The sequence below is a fragment of the Gallinula chloropus genome (assembly GCF_964237585.1).
Source record: "Gallinula chloropus genome assembly, chromosome: 5".
In the NCBI taxonomy this organism is placed as follows: Eukaryota; Metazoa; Chordata; class Aves; order Gruiformes; family Rallidae; genus Gallinula; species Gallinula chloropus.
This window is the reverse complement of record NC_140090.1, coordinates 6,673,774-6,686,027: the sequence shown is the minus strand read 5'-3', so window position 1 is coordinate 6,686,027 and position 12,254 is coordinate 6,673,774. Positions and strand designations below refer to the sequence as shown.

General features: G+C 43.4%; 1 protein-coding gene across 1 annotated transcript in view; it reads left to right on the top strand.

The window, feature by feature from the left end:
- THSD7B (thrombospondin type 1 domain containing 7B) overlaps positions 1 to 12,254 on the top strand; it is a gene marked incomplete at both ends in the record, with an annotated part of 263,012 nt that overhangs the window by 219,123 nt on the left and 31,635 nt on the right. Inside the window, 2 exons of the mRNA XM_084264455.1 lie at positions 7,385 to 7,518; positions 8,245 to 8,398. Of these exons, the coding sequence (XP_084120581.1) occupies positions 7,385 to 7,518; positions 8,245 to 8,398 (288 nt within the window). The remainder of the gene's footprint in view (positions 1 to 7,384; positions 7,519 to 8,244; positions 8,399 to 12,254) is intronic.

Here is a 12,254-nt window from a genome sequence, read left to right as displayed (position 1 = left end):
AGAAAACCACTTACCACTAGAAAATATGAATTAATAAACCTTGCTGAGCAATGTGGTAGTTCTGTAAGTGTGAGCTGTAATGACTGGGCTTCGGCAGAGCTCACTTCAATTAACTTTTTAAACAAGGCATTTTCCGTTCATTGCACTTAAGAATTTGAAATACAGTGGTGTCTGTCTTTGCATATTTAATCATCCATTAGAAGAAAATAAGGGATTTTCTGGGAGCAGTTTTTAAAGTCCAGCAAAAGACTCAATACAGTAAAAAAGCATCTAAAAGCCATGGCGACAGAATGCAGAGCATCCAGATGGCTTTATAGCAAGAATACCCTGCTGCTTTCCTAATTTCTCTTCTTTTTCCTCATTCTACAGACAGAATTTTTTACAGTGCAGCTTTTTTTTTGGATGGCTTCATCCTGAAATGTCTTTATCTGAACTTTTCAGTATCTGATTTTAAGCTGAGATGTCATCCAGTTAGTGCAAGAAATAGGGCACTTCCAGATTCGGTCCCCCAGTCCCTGAGGGCTCCCTTGACAACCTCGAATAAATCACTTAATTCTTCATCCTCATTTTTCTCATGTGTAAATTAGGATTAAAGTTGAGCGGTTTTGAGGGTCAGACTATAAATAGGTAATCAGGAGCTGGGGAAGCTTCAGAGGATTGATAATTGTTTTTACCCTTCCTCATTTTTTGACAGTGTGTTTGGACAGTGTTTTTGAAGGCTGTCACCATGGTTCGTCCCTCAGAGTAATGGTGAAGGGTCTGCTGCTTGTAGGAGCTTCCATACTTTTGACAGCAACAAAGTTTTAGGCAGGTCTAGGTTTTTTTCTAGAAGCTTGGTTCAACTCCAGCGAAGGGTTTTCATAACCTTAGCAAAGTTCTAATTGATTTTCTTTTTTCTGTACTGCAGAGGAGGTAAGAAACACTAACTCCTTTGACTGGGGTGTAAATGAAAACTAAAAGCGCTGAGTTTGCTTCACGAATATTTGTGCAGGTATCTACTAAGGGCATGAAAAATTCAGGAATTCCAATAGTTTCAAAAGTCTTTCTGCATGCTGATGTATTCAAACTTTTGGGCTGTAAGTCATTTCTTGAGCAGCTGTGGGGTTTTTAATTTCTTTTGGTGGCTATTTGCAGCATCCAGATACCTAAAGATAAGTATTCATCAGTGAAACCGCTGCTTTGCAAAATCCAAATTGCGTAAGAATTAATTGTTCAATCAGTTTTAATACTGGTGAGCGGTTAGCATATTCCTGGCGATTGTGATCAATAGATAAACTAGCATGAAACAAAATCAATTTTATTTTAAAGAGAACTATTTAATGTTGAAATTTTAATGAGGTCATTTCTGTGATGCAGCGTTTGTTAATGTGCAAGTACTTGTCCTTCGGATATATGGTTAATTCAGTAGAACTTTTAAAAGCGTGCTTAGATCTGCCAAATCAAACATGCTCTTAAGTAATTAACAGACTAACTACTCCATTCTGAATTCAGCTTTTAAAGAATTAAATCAAAGCAACTCATTATTAGAAATTAGCTGGTTTGTATTAGAGCATTATAAAAATTATTCAGTTAATATATGGACAACCAAAAAGGAGAGTTGGGTGAACTAGATGGAGTTCAAGTTTCAGGTAATTCAGTGGATGAATGTGTTTTGGAGCCTTATTTCCCACCATGCTCTGGATCCATTCACTTGAGGCTGTTTGCACGAGAAATGCTGGCTATGGTCCAGGTTTCACAGAGTGATGGCCAGAAGCTGGGGGAGGAGGAGAAGGCCACTTTTGCATGGTGACATCCCACTACTCTTGCAGCCTGGAGGTGCAAAGAACATAAAAGTGGGTATGCAAAAAGTATTAGAAGTGAGCAAACTGCTGGCCAGTCTCACTAGGAGTGGCTTTAATATCTGCACTTGAATTTCCTTACCACCAATGTCTTTACAAACCGGAGCAAATCAGCTCTTCCCTACAGGAGATCTTTTCTAGCTTTAGTGTTATTCATGGTGGTCTCTGTAGTTTAAAAGTAGGTTGTTACTTCTTCGGTTCTGGCTGTTTCAATGTATTAGTTCTAATGTAACCTTGGTGTAAGGGCAGCAATGTGAAATGAACTTATGTTAGCAATGAATTTAGCCCATTTTTATTAGAAATGAATAGCACAGAGGTTGTCCTCGGGGTCTCAGGCAACTGCTACAGTGATCAGTTTGGTTGTTCTAATATAATAAGCAGATATTGACTTTAGTTGAGGTGAACACCAAGATTTACTGTCTTGAAAGCTAAAATATCGACTGAGGGAAAACCAGAGTCAATATTTACCTTGAGGGACAATAAATCTTGATGTACGCTGAAATATGAAGTCACTGTGATTTTCAGAAGCGTTGAACCTCGCTCTAGTTTACTCTGCAGGTGCTCATCAGAAAAGCTACCTGGACTATAGGTATGAATTTCTTTTAATGAATCACGTCAGTTGTCGGGAGTGCGCTCGTTTCTATATGTCCTTTGCAAGGTCAGTACTGTTCCTTAACTACTTTTAAATAAACAAGTTACAGAGCATTATAAATCACACCAAAGCTCTCTGGTGGTTAGATTTTCATTAAAATGCAAGTATCAGCTGTTAAAAGAGAAACTAGATAGGTTAGTGTTTGTATATCTTCATGAAATAACTGAAGATGTCAAGATACTTGAGTAAAGACTCGAGGTTTGGATTGGAGTGAATGGGAGCTGGCTTATTTGTTTAGGGCAGACCTATAGCAGCTTGTCTCTTTAAAAAGTACCTTTTGTCTCCCCTTTAATTTATAACTGTACCCATCAATTTGATTTTAGGATTCAGACATTAATATATTCCAGATAATTGTGGCTACAAAGAGCAATACAAGGGTCCTGTGAAAGTCAGTAACAAAGCTTCTGTTGACTTCAGTCAGGCATCATTTCACCCCTTGGTTCATCAAGCCCAGCATGTGAGTATGAAGAAAAATTGAGGAAAAAATTCCCAGAAGTGCTGGGAGTATGTTGATTGTGTTTATTTCTTGAGTGGATTGAAGGTGAAGTGATAAGGGACAGAGCCAACCTGGTCCTCTGGCCTCTCTCCCACCTGAGCAGTGCAGAACAACGAGCCCCTGTGCCCAACCCCCATGGTCTTCAGTATCCATCCTTCAGGAGATGGATTCTGGTAGTACAGCTCCATATGTATGTTGGGTGGCTTGGTCTGAAGTTTTTTGTATGTTCGCTGTTTCCATAATTTTGGGGATTGGTGAGCATTAAGCAGATTATTTTCATAGAAGCTGATTTCTTAGAGCTGGGAAGATAAGTGGTGTGGTTGGATGAGAGACTTTTGTATCTGTGGTGGATGGCAAACACGATGTGTGCCAGGATACTGAGACTTTGTTGAATTTGAAGTTTGGGCACATTCCGTGTTGCAGCCAGGGATCCATGGGAGCACGCATCCCAGTCTCCTCCCAGCTCAGTCCCTTTGCGTCCCTGGGGTGGGTGAGAAGTGAGGGAACCGGAATCTGTCCCAGCCTTTGTTGAGGGTTAGGGGAAGGTGCACCGTGGACCCAGGATGTGAGAATTGATGCCAGGTTACCCTGGTTGGTGGGACCCAAAGAACAGCAAGGCTTGGCCAAAATGCTTTGGATATGCAAACTCAAGAACATCATCTCTGTGACCTTAAAGTACCACAGCTGTGAGGCCTTTTGATTTCTAAATGGAAAGAAAAGGAAAAAAAAAAAAGTAGAATTGGGTGGAAGTGATTGAAAACGAAGGATGGAAAACCAGCAGAAAGAAACAGGAGGAAAACGCTGTCCTGCGGAGGAGGGAACAGATGCTTTGTCACCATGGTTTTTAAATGCAGTCATAGGGTCACAAATTATATTCACACCTTCCGAAATGCGTATCCACAGAGTTGCAGCAGTGGAAATCTTGCATCTCTTTCAGATTTAAAAGGTATAACAGAGTCTACTGCTACCTGTTGTAACTTGCTTGAAAGAAATCTGTCATTGCCAGTGGTGCGTGGTGGTTATTTACACCTTCCTGCTGTCTCCGAGGTACTACTGGAGATGGCATTGCTCAGCACTGACAGGACAGAGCGGGTAGGGTTGTTTGCAGATGGGATGTGCAGTAGTGTCAGCACAATAACTTAGTAAAATGGGTTATTTGTAACAATTACATTTTGGGGCTTTGGTGGCGGGTGTGCCCTGGGAATCCTGATGGCATTGGAGGTACCGCAGGGACAGACAGCAGACTGCAGGAGCTGAACCAGCTATGAGGGTCCCATGGGGATGGCGTGGCTGGTGCTGGGCAGCCTCCCTGCTCCAGCACAGAGTGGGGTGTCTGCAGGAGGAGAGCTGATGGGCCTTCGTGTGCAATTGTACCAGCTTCACACGACTTGGCAGCAGAACACAACTGCTGGTGGCTTGGTTATTGCCATCCTGCCTGCTCGTGGAAGAGCACGTTTGAAGTATCACTTCACACCACGTGTAGTGATATCACTGCATATGGGATCTCTGTTTTGTCCTCACACATTTCCTTGGGTAACTTTTAGTTCAGGTGCCATCCCATCCCTGCCCACGTCCTGCTGCTGTTCTTACACAGACATCCTGCCAGGAAATGCTGCAGGAAATTCTGGCCACGAGATCCCAGTTGTGGTGCATTCCTTGCGTGAGGTGTGTACTGCTGTGGACAGGTGGGCTCGTGTCGGTTTGGAGAGGTCTGAGCTTTCACTGAGTTTAACACCGAGAGGTCACTGAGAGAACAAGCCAGGATTTCCGAGCTCATGGTCTCACCCAAGCAAAGGGCAGGGGTGAATGCTGCAATGCTGGCAGCGCTTGTGTGGTGACCAGCGGGATTCACAGCGATGTGCTCTAACCATGAGGACAGTTAATTAGAGTGAGGAAAAAGAGTCTTAAATCCTTCAAGCCGCTGTTTGTGCTGTGCCTGCCCCAGCTGCACACAGGCAGCACCCGCACATCGCCTTGTGGCCTCTCCCAATCTCATCTTTCTCTCTAACAGCCTGAAGAGCGGGGAAACAGGCAGCCACCTGCCTCTTAGTAAACTTATTAATAAATAAGTTTTACCTCAACACTGCCAGGTGTTACATCCCCTCACACACACCCCCCCCCCAGTTGCAGCCCCCGCCCGCTGGCAGCCATTCCTGTGATGTTCAGCACTTTGCTCTCACTTGGATTTGCCTCCCCTCTGTGACAAGGAAACTCTGATCACGCCTAAAGCACACATTTTCCTCTTCAGCTAATCATCTCCCACAGACGGCACTATGTTTTGTCAGACAATATAGCCAGAGCATGAGTTGTTGGTTTTTTTCCTCCCCCCCCGTAGAGCAGGGAAGCTAATAAATACTCCTTGTCTCTACATCCATCTCCCGGCTGTCTTTGGGGAAAGTGACAGGTCTGCGGTGCCTGAAGAGGGGTTTCTTACTCTCCCTGGCATGCAGGGAAGCAGCTACAGGAGTTGGCAAGTGGCTCAGGGTGATGGGCTGCCAGGGCAGGATGTGCCGGGCTGGCTGTGGTGCCACGTCCCCCCGTGCCCGCCGGCTCCCCATTTGCTGGTGCTGAGAGCAGGTCCTGCTCAGTGCGCGCAGGTTTGCTCTTTGCTCTTGTGTACACCAGTTAATGAGCATGGCCATACAGCTAATTAGGGAAACTTCTGGTGCTGCTTGCTCAGGCTAGGAAACAGCCTTTATATGCACTTTATAGAGTATATAGCTATCTATACATCACAGAGCCAGGCCTATGCGCCCAGAAATCCTGCTCCGTATCAAGAGTGCGTTGCAATCCTTCAGAGACCAAGCTGGAAACATCACAAACCACCTCTCTGTGCTCCCCAAAAGGCTGCGGGGTGGCTTCCCCTCACTCATGCAAGAGGGTTGTTCTACCCTGCCACACTAGTCCTCATAAATTTTGCATGTTCTCTTGTGTTATTTGTGCACAGAGTGTGGAAAAGGGGTTGTGCTTCACATGTAGGGAGGAGCGTACTAATCGTACTACTGCCTTTGCCTGCGGCCTTCCCCTCCCTTCCCCTTTCCCTGCGTGAAACATGATGCTCTTATGTGTTCCTGCCGTGCTTCTCCCCACCAGTCCCGACTTTTACTGCCCTCAGTCCTTTATCTTTCGTGTGTTTTGCACTTTGAGTCTGTCTTATTCTCTCCCCCCTGCTAAACCTATGCACAAGGTTTATATGGGCCCACGGTTAGAATTAGTTTCTGACACTTGCAGTTCCTGAGGGGTTTTCTTTAGCAAAGTAGCTCCTTTTCATTTGATGTGAAGGTCATTTTCTGATGGAGCATGAGTTTTGCTTTCCAACTGGTATCGTGATCTCCTCATCCCCCCATCTCCAAAATGTTGCAAATAAGGTTCCTTTATTGTTGTGACCACAATGTGTGTTGTCATAATCTGTTATTTTAAAACAAAGCAATAATTTTTTAAACTTGTGGCTGAATTATTTTGGGGGAGACGTTTGGAAGGAAGGCTGTTGACCCATGGTTACTGAAAGGTGAGAACTGAATGGCTCCCCAGTGGCAAGGCCAAGGAGAGATTGGTGTGTGGCAGAAGAATTTTCAGGTGTGCTGTAGTTTTTTCAGGGCAGCACATTGTGCTTCATACAGAGCAGCAGAGAACACTGTATCTTCAAATCAGCTTCTGCAGACAAACCAGATTCAAAATAAATAAGTTTTATTCATTACTGTAACAGAAGTGTTGATGCATTTGTATGTTTAAACCTAAAAATCTGCTAAAGTACCTGATCTCAATGTCTTTGGGGAACCTAGCAACCTGAATGTACGGCACCTTTTAAAGATGTTTATTCATCTTTTGGCTGTATTTTTCTCTCTACATAGATATTATAGTTCAGGTGAATGCATGATGGTGTTAGAGAGAAGTTGCTTGCAGGGAGGAAAACATTTAGAGTTTTTTGTGTTTAAAAATGAAACTTACAGGACATGTGAAATTTCATTCTTTTATGGTAAATGACTTACAAGGATACCCAAGAAGCAAAGGTAAATGAGTGCTGATTTGAAGTTTGTACTTTCCGAAGCACAAAAGGATGCAGCACATATGGCCCTGCTGAATGACGTGTGATAGATTACAGCGAGAGCAGTCTGAGCAAATGAAATAGTAATGGAGTTCTGGCTGCAGGAAATAGCTGTTATTTATCCTGTTTCCTAAGATGCTGCATTCATAGTGCTGTTTATTATATACTTAAGAATCCCTTGGCAAGTTAATAATGAATAAATGAACTTAAAGAGTATTACAACACCCTTAACGTAAGGAGCATAAGCCAGGATATTTTTTGGTGGACTCTTTCCTGGGTTTGGCTGAGGTGTTTCTGCAGAGATGCTAACCTGGATAGTTCAAATGAACTGTTTTGATTCTTTCTCCTGGCAGGTGTACGAGGCAGTCCCATGCTACACCGAGTGCAATCAGTATTCCTGGGCAGTAGAACCATGGTCTCCGTGCAAAATCAACAGTGAACAAAATTCCCTCCACTGTGGAGAAGGAATACAAACGAGGAAAGTCAGGTGCGTGAAGACAAAAGCACGGGTGCTCCAAATTGAAAAGAGCTGTATTAAAAATACTTGCATAAAGCTGAAATATCTGGCCACCTGACAGTGAGTATGCTGCTGAGCCTGATGTACTTCAAACGAAATGAAATGTGGATTTATGTGCAGTGGTTACAGGAAAAGCATCTCAGAGGTGCAGCCTTGTGCTACAATCGAGATGTCTTTCAGGAAAGAAGGCATGATGTTTAAATTAGAAATTCCTCAACCTAAATGCCATATATACATAAAGCCCCCTGAGGTGCAAAGCCTCCGTATTCTGATTTGCTAACATTTTCCCCCAGTAATGGCACTGCACACGCTGGCGTGGCGTTCATTATTAGTGAGCAGCCGTTCCCCAGGCGCGGGGAAGCGCTGAGCTATTTCCAGACGTTGGGATGTTACTAGCAGGAGCGTGAAGGTTTGGTCTTGCTGCTTGTCGTTTTCTGTTCGTTCATCTGTCAGCCGATCAAAGCTAAAATCCCTCTGTAAGAAGTTCTGAGATGTTTATTTAAAGTAGTTATTGAAATCTGAGAGCAACAAAAGCACGTCGTGCATGTAGCGGGATTTGATTTGCATTAACATGATTAATTCTACGATTTGACCAGCCATGCTGCATATAGCTATTGTGTTATGTACAGCATCCTATATGGGCTTGAGCAGGCTTGCTGATAAGCTCTAATGAAAGTGTCTGTTCTCTGGTGTTAGGTGTGTGAGTACTGCTGAGGACCATGGAGGAGAGACGGTGCCCAGCGCGCTGTGCAATCAGGCTGAAACCCCCGACACAGTGCAGAAGTGTAGCCTGTACTGTCCCACTGAGTGTGCCATGTCTGACTGGGGACAGTGGAGCACATGTCCACAGGTAGGCAGGCTGCTCTGCTTGTGTCTCTGGCAGTGTTCCTCACCCATCAGTCTTCTCTGTCCTTCAACCATTTCACAAGATCATTATTTTCTAACAAAGTAGATTATCTTCTGAGGGAAGTCAGGCTTGATGGATCCTGCCAGCATGGTTGAGTCTGGAGATTTTTATATTTCTACAGAGCCAGAGCTATAGAAAATGAGTTAGTAAAACATGTAGTTACAACTGTGAAGGTTGGTTCCACTCATCCTTCCACTTGGTCTGCAGGAGAGGACCCACTTCAGAGGGTGAAAAGACCAGAATTGTAGCTGCAGGAAGGGTTGGCTGTGTTAGGAAACATTTGTAGGGGAGAGCTCTGTGAATGATGCCCAGCTGCCATAACAACTTGCTGGGAAGTGGTGGTGGTGGCGGCACTCCTCCAGACTGGTCCTAGCCCTAAGGAATCACAGCTCTCCCTTCCCAACAGACACTATTTCTGTCTGGTATCTCTTCCTCCTCCAAAACTTGAGGGAAGATTTGGGGCAACAGCAAAGAGAAGGGCACGGCAGCAAGATGCCTGGACAATTTGTCGTGTCACAGAAATACCAAAACTCTGAATTAGGCAGGGGTCCGAGCCACCACCAGCTGCTCAGCAGTAACCTAAGTATGCAAGATGGAAAGAAGCTGCAAATTCTGTCTTGGGAACGCTCTCTGGCCTCAAAGTGTGTCATTTCAAACCCTTTGTTTCTCTCTGTTGAAATAGATGCCGGGTTCAATCTCAGGGGTTTTGTAATAGACTTGCTTGATGTATTTAAGTGACAAACACATATTCATTGCCCCCATGTTAACAGGGCCATTATCAAAAGTCTGAGTGATTATTGGACAGGTATTTGTACTACTGCTGACACAGGTAATTTCCTTCCATAATATTTTGTGTAGCGTATCAATATACTCGGTAAGAACATGTCAAATAAAATCTTGTGTTTCATTTCCTGCGTTCGCCTCCTCCTGAGCCAGCATAGCTTTGATGAAGTATAACACTCTTGCTTGGATACCTTTCAAAGTCCCACTGTGGTTGGGCTGTTCCTTTGCCATTGACTTTTTTCAAAGAGATAGATTTTCTTCAGTTTAGCATGCAGTAAATTAACACGAAGATCCTCGAGGCCAGTTGGTATTTTCCAGGTGCCTCGGTGGCAGTCAGTTGGTTGCAAAGGACTGCTTGAAGCTTTAAGCACCCACATATCCTTAAGGCACCCTGATTTTTTGCCTGAAGACTCCTTTTCAGCAATGGGGGAGCCTCTGTAGCCTGCAGAAGCAGGAAAGGAATCCCCAGAGCTTGTGGGCTGTGCTCCATCAGGCAGCACAGCTCTTGGCAGTCACAGGGCCCAGCGCCACAGTCCCCATGTCTCCTTGTATGTCCTCTTGCCACAATAGAAGTTAATTCACAAATGTGAGGGCATCTGCATGCCAATGCAATTAACTGAACAATATGTTTTCGCAAGCTGTTCTGTAATGCTTTGTTGTGAAACTGAGATGACTGTGTATGGATGGAGCATGTGTTTAAATAGTTCTGTCCAGATACCAGGCAATAAACAGCTTGAAGTTTGATGGACAGATAAAACCCTCCCTTTGGAGACTTTATAGCGGTGCTGTCTCCCTTTTAAAGGGACTCAGTCTGTTTGTGTTCCTTTGGTTTGGAGAAAGGACTACACAGCACAGTCCCTCCCAGGCTGCACATGTTTAACATCTCCAAGGCAAGCAGTGGGCTTGCTCTAAGTGCCAAGTGGTTGTACCACATCTTCAGTATGTGTACCAGTGCGACAGGACAGGGATTGAGGGAAACACGGTGGCCAGGAGAGAGGCACTGCCAGCACCAGGGTAATTAATGCAAGCCTCCATCTCCTGAGCCATCACTAGGAAAAGTGGTCACTGAGAATGGCCACAAGCTAGTGGGCATGGTCCGTGGAGCATCAAAGGCAATGGAGCCTATGGAGGATTCCATTTCATCGTGAAGGGAAGAGCTACATGTGGCCAGTTGAGTAGTTGCACCAGTTGCAAGTGAGATCTTGGGTCTGGACCATTCATGGGGATCCTACATGTAGACATCCAACTATAGGAGCCTATATCTGGAGCTGAATCTCTTGCTAAGTGTTTTGGTCAGACCTGCTGTTCCTCTAGCCAGCTTGAAGTCTCTTCCTACAGAGCCTAAAGAACATATTGGTGAGTTTGCCTGCGTAGAACCTCTTGCTCATTAGGACTGTCTGTTTAATTGTGCTTGAGAGCATTTTGCCCAATAGCTGGTATACTCATGCATGGTTTCTGATTCGTGCCAAACTGGAAGCAAATACCTGTCTTCTAAGGACGTATAAAATGCTTTTTGAATATTCACTGAAAGTCTGTTTTCTAAGCATGGCTCCTTTCTCTACCCTAAATAATCCAAAAAATGTGGAGGATTGGAATGAAAAAACTAAACTGTACGTCCTGGCTGCTCTTTTTCAAGCACATTTACATTTCATATCAAAATAGTTGGCAGTCTTTTAGTGATAGCACTCTTGTGAGGCAGCTGCCAAAGAGCATTCTGGGAAATCTTCCCGTAGCTCTGGTCATGTTTGGCTTGCTGGAGATAAAGAGGATTTATGAAACTTGACAAATTCTAGTTTGTAAAAAATGAGCAACCACATTTTCAGCCTCGTCTTTGCCTGAGTAGCTCTTTGATTTGAGATATTTACCGAAGATTTGGGTCAGGTGAGAATTCTTTTCCAGTCACTTTGGTGCTTTGCTCTTATTTTATAGCATTGATAATAAATTTATCCCGATAGAGGAATAACTAACTCTTATCAGCTGAATATAAAAAGGCCTTTTAGATTATCCAGTTTACCTTTTGTCAATATGTCATTGTACTCTGGATACTTTCTAGGGTATTAGTTGGTTTTATCTGTGTAGCAATACCCTTCCCATGTGAATTTTCCACTTTCAGGATGGTAAATGATCTTGAATCATGTTGAAATCAATGATTCATAAAGGTGGCAACTGCTTTGTCGATAGGAAGTACTCTCTTCAATACTTCTTTCTGCTAAAACGTTGTATTTCTTCTACATTTTTGGCTGCATGTCCCTTTGCTTTTAAATATTTGCGTTTCTAGGGTGGTCTTTTGTAATTTCAGATGCCCCCTCAATTCTTTATATGTATTTTCCAACTGAATTGCAATTTTTGCATCTTTATTCTAGCACTATTTAACACTGCTGCGCAAAGCTAAATTTTAATATTCCCTCTAGTGGCACTTTGCTGTGACCCAGAAATGCAGCTATCTGAAATGTAGTACCTCAAGGTTACTTCTGAGGTTTTCTCTCTTCGCTGGATTCGAGAAACTCGTAATTACTGATTTAAAGCTTCTCTATTATCCTCACATTCTCTATTGTGTGAAGTAAATTCGAAATGGTTTTCCCCTCTGATTGAAGACTATTTTTTGGCTCGTAAAGTTTTCTTCTTTGTCGCTAAGTAACATCCACATAACTTAAATATCAAGGCTTTAAAGCCATTTAAAATAACAGTTTGAAGCTTGCTAGTCAGGAAAAAAAAAAATCACAAGCAAATTAGATCGACTTGCATTTTGCTTCAGAGATTTCGTATTCGTTCCAGCTACAATAGCGTGTTCTGTCAGACATCATCACTTGATTGCTCAAAGACCCAGCTAAACAATCTGGAAACCGAAATCCTATCATCTCTGTTGCATATTCAGCGTTTGAGTAACATGCACTACCTGTGGTGTCTCGACTTTGTATTCATCTGACTTGGAAATGTAATTAATTGACTTCAGCTGAATTAATCAAAGCATTCATACAAAGAGTTAATAACCGAGTTGCGCTACGAGGCCCCGAAA